The sequence below is a fragment of the Salvelinus sp. IW2-2015 genome, linkage group LG25 (genome assembly GCF_002910315.2).
Source record: "Salvelinus sp. IW2-2015 linkage group LG25, ASM291031v2, whole genome shotgun sequence".
Classification (NCBI taxonomy): domain Eukaryota; kingdom Metazoa; phylum Chordata; class Actinopteri; order Salmoniformes; family Salmonidae; genus Salvelinus; species Salvelinus sp. IW2-2015.
In genome coordinates this window covers 26068623-26084536 of record NC_036865.1, presented here as the reverse complement: position 1 = coordinate 26084536, position 15914 = coordinate 26068623, and the positions used below count along the sequence as shown (strand labels likewise).

Sequence of the window (15914 nt, the reverse complement as noted above, 5' to 3'; positions counted from 1 at the left end):
ATTAATTCGGACTATTTTGAGTTAGTGCAAACTGGCTACGGCGTCTCAAAATGGACAAACAGTACTATTGACGCTATTTTCTTGTTTTTCAAGCAAAGATCTTCTAAGGGAGTATGCGAGCACACTCGTTTGGTTTGCCTAGCCGCAGGCGCCAGCCGAACTGAAGCATGCTGACGCCTTTAACTCATCTCTGTCATAGCCCACACTTACCCACAATTGGCACGGTGTATGAGCCACCGGACAGGCTTACTCTGTAACCAAGGGACTGTGTTAAACTGTTATACTGGCCTCTAAGAGGTGTGGTTCAGATGAGGCTGGTGGGAGAAGCTATAGGAGGACGGCCTAACGTAATGACTGGAATGGAAGAAATGGAACGGAGTCAAACATGTGGTTTCCATATGTTAGATGTGTTTCATACCTGACCAACTACTACAATGAGCCTGTACTCCTATAGCTCCTCACACCAGCCTCCTCTGGTGGGGTTAGAGGTGCGAGGCTGAGTGAGAGGCCCTACCAAAACTTCAGCAGAGTATAAGGGTGATGTTAGGGGCCCTAATACTGAACAGTTTAACATCCATCTTACTGGTTCATGCACCTTGCCCCTCTTCTTGCAACATTTGATCAATAAACACTTCTGACAAGATTCTTTATGCATGGCATCATCAGTTATTTTGTCTGTTCAATGATGACTAAAAATGCATTCTGGTTTCTGCAGCTGCTAAGAAAACCATTCAACTAAAACACCATCAGAAGAATCCATTCCCTGAGAAAAGAAAATATGTTGTCCAGAAGGTAGCCTCACTTAAGAGCGTTGGGCCAGTAACGTAAGGTAATTGGTTCAAATCCCAAGCAGACTAGGTGAAAAATCTTTCCTTGAGCATGGGTTATCCTGCCCTGGGGCTCTAAGTTGTCAGGCTTAAAATCCTCAGTGCTTTCCTGAGATATTAGTCACTAAACATGGAGTTTCACATTCATCTTCACACAACCATGTCTAACAACCTCCCCTGTCAGGAAGCTCTCACATTAACACCCTGAGTCATATCAAGACATGGCATGATGACTAATTGTTAGTTAGGGATTTGAAGGTTTTTCTTTGATAAGATGAATGCTTCAGTTTGTTTGACATCTGGGATGCTTCTCATTAATTCTCCTTCCTCCCGGGCCCCGAGTGGCACAGAGGTCTAAGGCACTGCATCTCAGTGCAAGAGGCGTCACTACAGTTCCTGGTTCGAATCCAGGCTGTATCACATCCGGCCGTGATTGGAAGTCCCATAGGGCGGCGCACAATTGGCCCAGCATCGTCTGGGTTTGGCCGGGGTAGGCCGCCATTGTAAATAAGAATTTGTTGTTAACTGACTTGCCTAGTTAAATAAAGGTTAAATAAAAAATGTATTCCTCCTGTCGTTCCTTTGTAAGTGCTTTTATTTAATTATTTTATTGTGTGAAACACTGTTACTTGTATTGAAAAGCACTATACAAATAAGGTTATTATTAATTATCAAAAAAAATTCAGCACCATCTGTAATATCCCTCTTAGTGTATTTAGTGGGTGTTCATTTCAAGGAAGGACAGAAAGCTCAGAGACGTACAGTAAATACCCATGGAAGTAACAACGTCCTCTATTTTTAATGAGTCACCAGAGTTGGTAGAGGGAAGACCTCTGCAAAAAACATTAAATGAATTACAGATTTCTTGAGTTACCTTAGATTAATTCGGACTATTTTGAGGACGTATATACTGGCTACGGTGTCTCAAGTGGGACAAACAGTACTATTGCCGCTTTTTTCTCGTTTTTCAAGCGAAGGTCTTTTAAGGGAGTATGCGAGTAACAGACGTTCACGTCGCCTAGTAGAGTTCTGCAAGGAGCAAACCGAATCTAGTATGCAGACGCCTTAAGGAGAATCAAGGGAGTAGTGAAGGTGTCAGCTTTACACGTCTCCTCTCCAGTTTTGTTATGAAGAGTCCATGTCTGGCATTCAGGGTAGAAACATCCTGTACACACACACACACACACACCACTTCCTTCCACAAACACACCGCCCAGAGCCCTGAACGCCCAGAGAGTAAGCAGTAGATTTGAAACTTTATTATATTGTTTTTAATCCTGGTGGAGGATTCCTGAAGTCAGGAGGGAAAAAGCGAGTAGGTAAATCCTCGGTCTACGAATCACCGTTCTCTGAAATACCTGGGAATTTTATGAATGTTTGCTGAATTTTACAAGCCTAGTAGAGAGTAGGGATAGACAGAGAGATATTAGGATAAACGTAGAGAGGGAAAGAGGGAGGAAGTCATTCAGACATAACTGATTACAGGCAAAGGGGCCTACTGTACTGAATGTTAAGGAACCCACCCCCCTTCCTCCACTAGTCTCTACGGCAACCCTCGTATAGTACCCCAAATTGATGCCAAGTCGCTCGCACTGTGCCAACTATGTCCTGAACAACTAAACAACCACAGGGCAGGAATTAAGGTGGGACGCCTCACTAACTACCCTAATAGTGTGTGTGTATCAGTGTCTGTGTGTTCCCATATGTGAGTGGTCCATAACTACAACATGAAGCAAGTCTGGAATGCAGAGGCACCAGCAGAGGAAGGAGAGGAGAGGTGGAGAGGGAGGAGAGGTGGAGAGAATAGAAAAGGGTTGGGGCAGCAGAGGAGAGGAGAGGTAGGGACAGATGAAGAGTGTGAAACAGTTGTTGTGTTGCTGAACGCACGTACCTGGAAGTTGCCAATCATGATGAGTCCTGCAGCACAGATCCAGCCGGTGGTTAGGCCCGCTGTGTTCAACACACAGTTCTGATACTTCTCTATCACATGGGCATAACGTAGGAATACTATCACCATCACTGTAGAGAGAGAGCGAGAGAGAGAGTTTTTTCAATGGTTTCCAGGAAATTCACGAGGTGACAATACTAGGGAAGGGAGGGGGAAGAATAGGGAAGAAAGGGTGAAGGAGAGACCAGAGGAGTTACACTAGTGAAATAGGAGAGAGAGGGAGGGAGAGACCAGGTGAGTTACACTAGTGAAAGAGAGAGAGAAAAGGAAAGGGGTACAGACCGAGGGGTCATTGCTAATGGGTTTGGACTGGTTGTACTGTCCCTAATGCCGACATGCTACACTGGTCTCTGTGTGGGCTTCATTGTACCTGTCTAATTGAAGACAGCTGTGAGGGAAGGAAGAGTGGAGTGAGAGTGGGAGGAAGGGGAGAGAGTGAGAGGGAGAGACGACAAGAGAGTGGGAAGGAGGAAAGGGAGCGTGGGATGGAGAGAGGGAGGTGGGTAGAGAACTAGGAGCCCCTTGTGTCGTGACCTCAAGCTGAGATGCCCGGGTCATGTTCATGAGGGCACGCAACAAAATTTAAAAAAATATATATATTTTGCAACAGAAAACAATGTTTTTTTCTAATTGCACAAGCCCACATAATGCCTCCCTGTTTCAGTCTTTTTTATCTGTTAAATCCCTAATGAACAGGGGCCCGTTCCAAGGCGGGAGGGACTAGTACTGTTGAAGTAGGGCCTCCACCACAGGCTCCTTAAGGTAGGTTAGGGTTTCCTCAATGGTGGGTCGAAATACCATTGTTGCTAAGCCCAGACAGGTGTTGGTATGGGTGTTGCTGTGCCAACCCTGCCTGGTGTCACTACAGGACACACACACACAGTCTGGACAAAGACCAAGGGAAGACAAAAGCACCACAGACTGGACAAATACCGAGAGAAGACAAAAGCACCACAGTTCTGACAATAACTTAAACATACATTATGGGACAGAAGGAATTCTGGCAGTAAACATACACCTAGGGGCAGAGTGATGTTATGAAAGAACAGACCAACAAAAGCAGCTAGCTAGAGTTTCCCTGTCGCAGGGCATTAAGCTGAAGACACAGACATTGGTAAGAAGAAAATAAAATGGGGTTTCATTGTGTGTGTGTGTGTGTGTGATGCCTACGCGCATGTGTGTGTTCAGTGCACCAAAGTCATTTCAGAGAAGTGAGGTAAGTTACAAGCATGGAAAAACAAACAGCCTTGTCTCCAGGCTAGTAGGAAAAGGAAATGGTGCCTTATTTCTCTCTCTGTTCTGGTTCCTATTCAACAGAAAACACTGAGGAGAAAGAAAGTTAATTGGCATTTACTGCATTCAATTACAGTGTCTTTCTGGTCTGTGCACTGGCTGGTTGCCTAGCTAGCAGTCTTCGTCAATAAGGTCCAGCTGTGTATTTATATAAAAACAACAGTTTTCATATTGAAGCCTTCAGTGCTTGACCCTACCGTAGGCTTTTAATGCTTAAACATGTTGAAGTTTGATAATCAAATATACATTTCCCCCTGAAAACATCTGGCAGTACATTCAGTGTCGTTGACGATAGCAACAGTATCCTTCTCTGAGAATACCGGTCATCCCATAATAGATTCAAAAGGTAGACTCAGAATGTGTACTAACTAAAGCAATTGATGAGTAAGCCCCTGCAGTGACTGCCATGTTACCATGGAAGGACATACTGTAGCACCTCTGAACAAGGTTCACTAGCTAGAAGAAAACTGGACTGAAACAGGGAGGGACTACCTGTAAGAAAATAAAAGCTTGTTTTCATTTTGCATTGCAAAACTTTGTTATGTTTGAAATGAGTGCTATAATGAATGACCCTGGCATTGCATTGAAGAACATGGCTATGGACATTTACAAAAGCTAATACCAAATTAAAGTAAACGTGCCCCAACCACATATCATCATGTGCCTGTTTCTGTTCCTCTCCCTAACCCGCTGTCCCCACTACTCGACGAGTTGCTCTGCTTCTCTCTGAACTCAGGAAGGAGAGGGGGAACCTGAGCCATGGCTTTGAGCCAGACCCACCCTGTATTCGAGAGTATGCTGCGCCTCAACCGATGGCGGGCACAACAAACACCTCAGATGATGAAAGATTGCATAATTCCATTAAATTATCAAATAGTTTGAAAACCCTTTTGTAAGCTTTTAAATTAAACACCACAGTTTATATTTTCCAGTGATGAAGACATGGATGTCTCATTGTGTGGTGGGGTATGCAAAAATGGGTCAACTTTGGGCACTTCTATCTTCTGAATGTTTTGCCATTCAGATCCAAAAAGTCACTTTCTGACCACTTCTTCCATGGGCAAATACGTATGGAAAGTTTTGTTCAAATCAAAAGGGTTGCAGTCAAAAAGTACAAATGAAATCAAATGGAATGACACATTCTCTAAACTCAGCTGCTACACACCCTGAAGAATCAGTTCCCTGAAGTTTTGATCTAAACTAAAGCAATATTTCTCCTATTCATTACGACCCTCTATAGCTCCCTCTCCCCGTTTTCTACCCAATATGGAGTGATTGGCTATCTGTGTTCTCACGTCAGAACTAAGTTAAGCAATCTCGGTTCTCTGTGGGGTCAAGTCAGAGCTAAGTTAAGTGAGGGAAAGTGCTTATCGAGGCTCCGGGAGGGACAAATGTCCTGGGCTACGTCCCAAATGGCACCCTATTTCCTACATAGGGCCCTGGTCAAAAGTAGTCCACTAAAATATGTAATGTTCAAGGGATAGTTCACCCAAATTACAAAATGACATATTGGCTTCCTTACCCTGTAAGCAGACCATGGACAGGGTATGACAGCAACTCATGCTTTGGTTTAGTTTCCCTGGCACTGATTCCACATGACCAATAATAGCATTTGTTCAAATCATCCAAAAGTATCTCAAATTGATTGTGAAGCTCCACAGAGTCACTAATCGTTGAACATTTGTGAAAAATGCCAATATGGGTCCCATGAATTGAATTGGATTTGTGCAACAAATGCTAAAACATTAGCATGTGGAAACAGTGCCACAGAAACTAAACCCTTTTGGGTGAACTACCACTTTAAACTTAGTAAGTCACATTTACGTTATTTGTGATGGTGAAATACCAAACTGTCGGGGAGACAAAACAAACTCAGGCAAGACAATGTAATCAAACCCAGGCCAGACGTCATAACGTGCTCTGAGAGTTCAAGTGGCCGCTGGGCCAGCCACCCTTCCAGTCAGTCAGTCAGTATCAGACAGCTGGGCCAGCCACCCTTCCAGTCAGTCAGTCAGTATCAGACAGCTGGGCCAGCCACCTTCCAGCAGTCCAGTCAGTCATCAGCAGACAGCTGGCCAGCCACCCTTCCAGTCAGTCAGTCAGTATCAGACAGCTGGGCCAGCCACCCTTCCAGTCAGTCAGTCAGTATCAGACAGCTGGCCAGCCACCCTTCCAGTCAGTCAGTCAGTATCAGACAGCTGGGCCAGCCACCCTTCCAGTCAGTCAGTCAGTATCAGACAGCTGGGCCAGCCACCCTTCCAGTCAGTCAGTCAGTATCAGACAGCTGGGCCAGCCACCCTTCCAGTCAGTCAGTCAGTATCAGACAGCTGGGCCAGCCACCCTTCCAGTCAGTCAGTCAGTATCAGACAGCTGGGCCAGCCACCCTTCGTCAGTCAGTCAGTATCAGACAGCTGGGCCAGCCACCCTTCCAGTCAGTCAGTCAGTATCAGACAGCTGGGCCAGCCACCCTTCCAGTCAGTATCAGACAGCCGGTGTTCTCGTTTTCTTGTACCATACAACAAGCATGTAGGCTACTCTACTGCATCATAACAATTCAAATGTACAAGTGGAGTAAGCTATGAACGTTAGAGCAATAAAAAGGACTTCTATTTTACAGTCAAGTTCAACAATATAGGCCTCCTACTGCGGTGCAACGGTAAAGCCGTTATCCGGTTGATTTCTTGCAGTGCAAACACTTGCCTGGAAAAGTCGACCCTCAGCATCTATAGGGTTGAATTATAACACAAATTTGCCATCAAAAGTTTCCAATAGTAAACTCAACATCCAAGAGGAAAACAATTAGCTAGCTAGCAAGTCCAGCAAGGTTTGCAAGTAAGTGCGTGAATGTTTATTTAGCATAGACCACCAGTAGGCTATGCACATTTGCAAGCAATGTGTGTGGATCGATTTGTTTGCCAGCCAATATATTATATGCTTTATTATTAACCGTTCCGACATGCACTAAATTACGCTTTTATTCTGTATCACACAACTCTCATTTATAATGAGTCTGGTTTATAATGAGGGGGATACCACTAGATAAACTCAACACAAAAAGAAACATCCCTTTTTCAGGACACTGTCTTTCATACATCAGTGTAATTTGGATTTTTACTAATTAAAATCTGTGAAGTTAAGGGTTTAAACACTGTTTACCATGCTTGTTTACTGAACATTAAACAATTCATGAACATACACCTGTGGAACTTTAGTTAAGACACCAACAGAAGGCAATTAAGGTCACAGTTATGAAAACTTAAGACACTAAAGAGGCCTTTCTACTGACTCTGGAAAAACACCAAAAGAAAGATGCCCAGGGTCCCTGCTCATCTGCGTGAACGTGCCTTAGGCATGCTGCAAGGAGGCATGAGGACTGCAGGTGTGGCCAGGGCAATAAATTGCAATGTCCGTACTGTGACGCTTAAGACAGCGCTACAGGGAGACAGGACGGACAGCTGATCATCCTCACAGTGGCAGACCACGTGTTACAAAACCTGCACAGGATCGGTACATCCGAACCTCACACCTGCGGAACAGGTACAGGATGGCAACAACAACTGTCCGAGTTACACCAGGAACGCACAATCCCTCCATCAATGCTCAGACTGTCCACAATAGGCTGGAGAGGCTGGACTGAGGGCTTGTAGGCCTGTTGTAAAGGCAAAAAGTGCTCTTCACTGACGAGTCGCAGTTTTGTCTCACCAGGGGTGATGGTCGGATTTGCGTGTATCGTCAAAGGAATGAGCGTTACACCGAGGCCTGTACTCTAAAGCGGGATCGATTTGGAGGTGGAGGGTCCATCAAGGTCTGGGGCGGTGTGTCACAGCATCATCGGACTTAGCTTGTTGTCATTGCAGGCAATCTCAACGCTGTGCGTTACAGGGAAGACATCCTCCTCCCTCATGTGGTACCCTTCCTGCAGGCTCATCATGACATGACAAAGCCACCAGCCATACTACTCGTTCTGTGCGTGATTTCCTGCAAGACAGGAATGTCAGTGTTCTGCCATGGCCAGCAAAGAGCCCGGATCTCAATCCCATTGAGCACATCTGGGACCTGTTAGATCAGAGGGTGAGGGCTAGGGCCATTCCCCCAGAAATGTCCGGGGACTTGCAGGTGCCTTGGTGGAAGAGTGGGGTAACATCTCACAGCAAGAACTGGCAAATCTGGTGCAGTCCATAAGGAGGAGATGCACTGCAGTACTTAAAGCAGCTGGTGGCCACAACAGATACTGACTGTTACTTTTGATTTTGAACCCCCCCCTTTGTTCAGGGACACATTATTCCATTTCTGTTAGTCACATGTCTGTGGAACTTGTTCAGTTTATGTCTCAGTTGTTGAATCTTATGTTCATACAAATATTTACACGTTAAGTTTGCTGAAAATTAACGCAGTTGACAGTGAGAGAACGTTTCTTTTTTTGCCGAGTTTGCTGTAGTAGTGGATGGATCAGAGGAACAGATAGACCTATTGATCATATCACATTCTATGCATTATAATTACCTGGAGAAATGTCACCTGCAATTTGTAAACAAAGCTGCTCTACTTATAATTTTTTTTTTTTAACTACATAAAACCTTCATTTTTAATCACTGTAGGATAATAGTGAAGACATAAAAAATATGAAATAACACATATGGAATCATGTAGTAACCAAATCAAAATATATTTTATATTTGAGATTCTTCAAAGTAGCCACCCTTTGCCTTGATGACAGCTTTGCACACTCTTGGCATTCTCTCAACCAGCTTCATGAGGTATGCTTTTCCAACAGTCTTGAAGGAGTTCCCACATATGCTGAGTACTTGTTGGCTGCTTTTTCTTCACTCTGCGGTCCAACTCATCCCAAATCATCTCAATTTGGTTGAGGTCAGGTGATTGTGGAGGCCAGGTCATCTGATGCAGAACTCCATCACTCTCCTTCTTGGTCAAATAGCCCCTACACTGCCTGGAGGTGTGTTTTGGGTCATTGTCCTGTTGAAAAACAAATGATAGTGGGACTAAGCGCAAACCAGATGGGATGGCGTATCGCTGCAGAATGCTGTGGTAGCCATGCTGGTTAGGTGTGCCTTGAATTCTAAATACCATCACACCTCCTCCTCCATACTTCACGGTGGGAACCACACATGCGGAGATCATCCGTTCACCTACTTTGCGTCTCACAGACTCAGCAGTTGGAACCAAAAAATCTCAAATTTGGACTCAGACCAAAAGGACAGATTTCCACCGGTCTAAACTCCATTGATCATGTTTCTTTGCCCAAGCAAGTCTCTTCTTCTTATCGGTGTCCTTTAGTAATGGTTTCTTTGCAGCAAATCGACCATGAAGGCCTGATTCACGCAGTCTCCTCTGAACAGTTGATGTTGAAATGTGTCTGTTACTTGAACTCTGAAGCATTTATTTGGGCTGCAATCTGAGTTGCAGTTAACTTTTTTTAATTTAAGCTTTATTTAACCAGGAAAAGCCCATTGAGACCCAGTCTCTTTCAAGGGAGACCTGTCCAAGGCAGCAACAATCAATACATTCCAGAAATAAAACATACAACAATACAACATGATCCAGCCTAAAACAAAGCATTTACACTCCTCAGTAACAGTCTCCCATCAATATTTGAAATTAATTCAGTGGCACTAACATATCTAGATGAAGCATGGATTGTAGACTACTCCATGCCTCTGGTGCACAAGATGAGAACGCAGTCAAAAACTGTGAATGTTCTGGGGGCTTTAAGTAGCAACTACCTAGCAGACCGGGTATGATAACTGCTGGTGGTGAAAGAGACCAGACTACAGAGGTAAAGAGGGAGTTTACCAAAAAAGGCTTTGTAGATAAACACATAAAAATGTAGCTTTCTGCGCATATAAAGTGAGGTCTAACCTACCATTTGGTACAAGGTGCAATGGTGGGTGAGTGACTTGGCATTTGTAATAAAAGCGCAAGGATGCATGATAAACAGAGTCCAGCCTCTAAGACAGAGGCTGCATGCATATACAACAAGTCACCATAATCAATTACAGAGAGAAAAGTGGCCTGAACAAGGTTCTTTCTAGCCATAACTGGGAAGCAAGCCTTATTACAAAAATAAAAACCCAATTTAAATTTAAGCTCTCACACAAGAGTATCCATATGAACTTTAAAAGGACAACTTGTCATCCAACCATATACAAAGGTATTTGTAGGATGACACATTTTCAATGGATAAGCCACCAGATGTGACAATGCTAACCTTCTCTGGCTGAGTGCGAGCTCTGGTAAAGTTCATGAAATGTGTTTTTTGTAGATTCAAGACCAGTTTGAGAACATAAAGGCAGGCCTGCAGTAACTAAAAAGCAGTCTGGAGCTCTTCAACAGCCTGAACCAGAGAAGCACATGAATATGACTGTATCGTCTGCATATAGATGCAACTTTGCTGGTTGCATCCCATTTCCCAAATCACTCATACAARTTGAGAACACCATAGGAGCTAAAATGGAACCCTGACCACTTCTGAGGGGGGTAACTCTAATGAACTTGTCCTCTGCAGCAGAGGTAACTCTGGGTCTTCCTTTGCTGTGGCAGTCCTCATGAGAGCCAGTTTCATCATAGCGCTTGATGGTTTTTGCGACTGCACTTGAAGAAACTTTCAATGTTATTGAAATTTTCTGGATTGACTGACCTTCATATCTTAAAGTAGTGATGGACTGTCGTTTCTCTTTGCTTATCTGAGCTGTTCTTGCCATAATATGGACTTGGTCTTTTACCAAATAGGGCTCTCTTCTGTATGCTAACCCTACCTTGTCACAACACTGCTGATTGGCTCAAACGCATTTTAATATTTAGATGTTTTTTAAAAAGTGGTAACTACATGATTCCATGTGTTATTTCATAGTTTAGGTCTTCACTATTATTCTACAATATAGAAAATAGTACAAAAAATAAAAACTCTGGTATGAGTAGGTGTGTCCAAACTTTTGACTGGTACTGTATTTTAAACCAGAAAAATAGTCTAATTTGATTTGGGACTTCCCGAGTCTGGCTTTAAAAGCTGCTACAGCCAGCCAGCAGACCTTAAATAGCAGTGGTCATCATCAAGCTTCCTCTCCCCTGAGAGTAAGGTAGGGACACGGAAACACACAACTATGAACACACAGTCGTACACAGACACAAAGCAGAGCTGGCTCTCTGATGCTTGGCATTATGTCCGGCCGCCCTGGCCCACAGTGGATAACACACGGGCACACAGACACATGCATACCCAGGGCTGTGTGTCAATGGAGTGGGCTCAGCCACAGCTGGGAATCATTGACTGGAGCTGTTAAACTYAAACTGCCGACACACAGGGCACGACACGTGCACATGATGTATGAGTTCTAGGGCTGTTAAACAATTCCAACATTTTATCAAGTTYATCACAGGATTTGCTGTGACTAATCATGATCAATCGCAAATTCAGAATTTGCTCAAATTGACCTGTAATTTAAGATTATACAAATAGCATTACAAGAATATTGACATCTTGATTTTGTCCAAAGTAACAGTCAGCAAAATCAGGTACATTGACAAAGCACACTTTTTTTTTTACCTCAAAGTCAACTTGTGACATTGCATTGTTTTTAGGTGTATAAATTGTATATAGTAAATAGGTATTTGATGTTTTCAGTGTATTTTGAATGCTTTTTAGCAACAAAAAAAATGTATATTACAAAAAGCTAACTCGAGTTAACTTCTCTAGGATAGGGGGCAGCATTTTCACTTTGGATGAATAGCGTGCCCAGAGTGAACTGCCTCCTACTCTGTCCCAGATGCTAATATATGCATATTATTATTACTATTGGATATAAAACACTCTGCAGTTCCTAAAACTGTTTGAATGATGTCTGTGTATAACAGAACTCATATGGCAGGCAAAAACCTGAGAAAGAATTCTCATTTCCTGTTTGGATTTTGAGGYTGGTCGATTTTCAACTCATCGCCTATTCAAATCCCAGTAAGATATGGATCTGTTTGCACTTCCTACGCCTTCCACTAGATGTCAACAGTCTGTAGAAMGTTRAATGAAGCCTCTMCTGTGATGTGGGGMCGGATGGGAGGTGTTTCAGTCAGTGGTCTGGCAGAATGCCAGTTCCTGGTCACGCGCATTCCAAATGATATCGTCTTGCGTTCCATTACTTCTGTAGACACAAAGGAATTCTCCGGTTGGAACGTTACTGAATATTTATGATAACATCCTGAGGATTGATTCTCTACTTAGTTTGACCAGTTTATTCGACCTGTAATATAACTTTTTGAAGTTTTTGTCCGACGTTCGCCTGGATCTGCGGCGAGCATTTGGACATGTGTACTAAACGTGCTAGTAAAAGTAGCTACTTGGACATAAATAATGGACATTATCAACAAAACAACAATTTATTGTGGAAGTAAGATTCCTGGGAGTGCATTCTGATGAAGATCAAAGATAAGGAATATTTATGATGTAATTTCGTATTTCTGTTGACTCCAACATGGAGGAGAAATGTTGTTTATATCTGAGCGCCGTCTCAGATTATTGCATGGTGTTGCTTTTTCCGCAAAGGTTTTTGAAATCTGAACACAGCGTGCATTAAGAACAAGTGTATCTTTAATTCTATGTAAAAACATGTATCTTTCATCAAAGTGTATGATGAGTATTTCTGTTATTAGATGTGGCTCTCTGTAATTTCTCCGGAATTTTGAGGCATTTCTGAACATGGCGCCAATGTAAACTAAGAATTTTGGATATAAATATGCACATTATCGAACAAAACATACATGTATTGTGTAACATGATGTCCTGTGAGTGTCATCTGATGAAGATCATCGAAGGTTAGTGATTAATTTTCTCTATTTCTGCTTTTTGTGACTCCTATCTTGGCTGGGAAAATGGCTGTGTTTTCTGTGGCTATTTACTGACCTAAGCTTTGTATGGCTGCAGGGAGCGTATTAAAAAACTGGAAAATATGTGCAAATTTTCAAACGGCCTCTTAATCAATTTTTGCTCTTACAATATGCATATTGTTATTACTATTGGATAGAAAAACAGGCTCTAGTTTCTAAAACCGTTTTAATTATTTCTCTAAGTGGAACAGAACTATTTTTACAGTCCATTTCCTATCCGGAATTGAGATTTCCAAAAATCGATGTCGCTCTTCGAGGCCCTTGTCTATAAAAGGGCATGTCACTTAGACTGTAGAAAACACGTCATACGCCTTCCTCTGTGTGTCATGCGCAGTGAGAGTTGAAATCAGTTGATTATCTCGTCCTGTATTTGAACACAGCCTCTTTGATTGAGTGTTGCGCAGTTTATTTTCTTTCTGGGCGCGAAGTAGCACCTGGACTCGGCTCCTGGAAAACACTCTGTAAAGGTGAATATGATCTCTGCTTAGATTTTATTTGATACATGTCACAATATCATCCTAAAGTATGTTATTTCAATAACTTTAATTATATTATTAAATGTTTTCTGGACTTTAGACGTGATTGCGACGCAATAATTTTTTCAAGAGGAGAGGTTAGCGTCGCACTGCCAGTGTGCTTGCCTAATTCAAGAGGGTATTGTTCGTTCTGGATCGAATAAAGACGTTTCTGAACAAAGGACCCCTTGGAGAAACATTCTGATGGAAGATCCACAAAGATAAGGACCCAATTTGGGATGCTTTTTCATATATCTGTCGAACTTGCTAACGCTACCGTGTGTGCTAGCTATTGTAGTAAGCTAATATTACGATATATTGTGTTTTCGCTGTAAAAACACTTCAACAATCGGAAATATTGTCTGTATTCACAAGATATGTGTCTTTCTTTAGCTATCCACCATATATTTGTCTGAAATGATTTATGATGAGTAATTAGGTAGTTGACGTTGGTGTCTATTTTCTCTGGCTACTCCCGTGCGATTTCTGACTGTAGCTATGATGGTAGCAGTAATGTAAAACTGATTTATAGCTAAAATATGCAATTATTTTGAACAAAACATAGATTTATTGTGTAACATGTTATAGGACTGTCATCTGAGGTAGTTTTTTCTAGGTTATTTAGGTTGGTTCTAGGTTAGTTAGGTTGGCTTGTGCATGCTACTTGCATCCTACTTGTGCTGTGAAAAATGTCTGTCCTCTTTTTTATTTGGTGGTGAGCTATCATAAATATATGTGGTGTTTTCTCTGTAAAACATTTTTAAAAATCGGACATGTTGGCTGGATTGACAAGATGTTTATCTTTCAAATGCTGTATTGGACTTGTTAATGTGTGAAAGTTAAATATTAAAAAAAAATAGATTTTGAATTTCGCGCCCTGCATTTGAGCTGGATGTTGTCATAGGTGTACCGGTGTCGGGCTGCAGCCATAACAGGTTAACAATCGTTTGGTGTGCTTTCGCCGTAAATCCTTTTTGAAATCAGACATGTTGGCTGGATTCACAACATGTGTAGCTTTAATTTGGTGTCTTTCATGTGTKATTTCATGAAAGATTGATTTTTATAGTAATATATTTGATGCGCTGCATTTTTTCTGGCTTTTGGCCAAGTGGGACGTTAGCGTCCCACATATCCCAGAGAAGTTAATTGATTAACCCCGACAACCCAGATCAGTTCATGTGTGTAGACAGAGACTCACCCATGAAGGATCCAGCGCTGCAGATGAGGCTGAAGAAGCAGCTTTCTGGAGGAAGAGTCCCACATTTACTGTAAAAGGAAACAGGACAACAACACAGACCAATTAGATCACGGGCAAAAAGACCAATTAGATCACGGGCAAAAAAAAATCAGACAGTGTCTCTGTGTGTCAGCCTTTTCTCAATTGGGTAAAAGTCTGTCCTCTCCTCAACTCCTCCGTCCTCCTCTCATCTGTGACCCGGAAACGGATAAGTGGTCGACATATGTTGGAGTGTCAATTTGTTAACAGGTGAACAAAGGAGTTCGCTCATCTCCTTGATTGCCTCCTCTGGCGGAGGATTCTCAGGTGTATCCTACCGTTGAAGAATTTTGAAGTCAGCCACACCCCCTTTGAAACAGCTATTTTTTTCTCRGAGGGGAAAAGCATGCAGACATTTAAAAATGATACGCTACTTATTTATCCTTTTGTCTATAAAATGACTGCCACATCTAGTTAAAAAATKTTACACTACATTTGATGTATTTTGCAATTCCATCTACAGTGCCTTCGGACAGGTCTCCCGAGTGGCGCAGCGGTCTAAGGCACTGCAACTCAGTGCTAGAGGCGTCACTAGAGACACCCTGGTTCGAATCCAGGCTGTATCACACCCGGMCGTGATTGGGAGTCCCATAGGGCGGCGCACAATTGGCCCAGTGTCGTCCGGGTTTCGCTGGTGTAGGCCGTCATTGTAAATAACAATTAGTTCTTAACAGCCTTGCCTAGTTAAATAAAGGTGAAATGAAAATATAAAAATCAGACCCCTTGACTTTCCCCTCATCAAKCTACACACAACACCCCATAATGACAAAGCAAAAACAGGTTTAAACATTTTTGCAAATTTATAAAAAATGTAACTGAAAAGTATTCAGACCCTTTACTCAGTACTTTGTTAAAGAATTGCAGCCAAGGTGCTTCAAGTCTTCTTGGGTATGACGCTACAAGCTTGGCACACCTGTATTTGGGGAGTTTCTCCCATTCTTCTTTGCAGATCCACTCAAGCTCTGTCAGGTTGGATGTGGAGCATTGCTGCACAGCTATTTTCAGGTGTCTCCAAAGATATTCAAATCGGGTTCACGTCCAGGCTCTGGCTGGGCCAATCAAGGACATTCAGAGACTTGTCCTGAAGCCACTTCTGCGTTGTCTTGGCTGTGTGCTTAAGGTTGTTGTCTTGTTGGAAGGTGAACCTTCACCCCAGTCTGTGG

At 42.7% G+C, this 15914-nt stretch overlaps 1 protein-coding gene across 1 annotated transcript in view; it reads right to left on the bottom strand.

Annotated features, from left to right (window-relative positions):
- LOC111951897 (transmembrane protein 150A-like) overlaps positions 1-15914 on the bottom strand; it is a 59903-nt gene that overhangs the window by 7778 nt on the left and 36211 nt on the right. The window contains exons 5-6 of the mRNA XM_023970217.2: positions 14674-14741; positions 2719-2846 (exon numbers count right to left, since the gene is read on the bottom strand). Coding sequence (XP_023825985.1) covers positions 2719-2846; positions 14674-14741 — 196 coding nt within the window. The remainder of the gene's footprint in view (positions 1-2718; positions 2847-14673; positions 14742-15914) is intronic.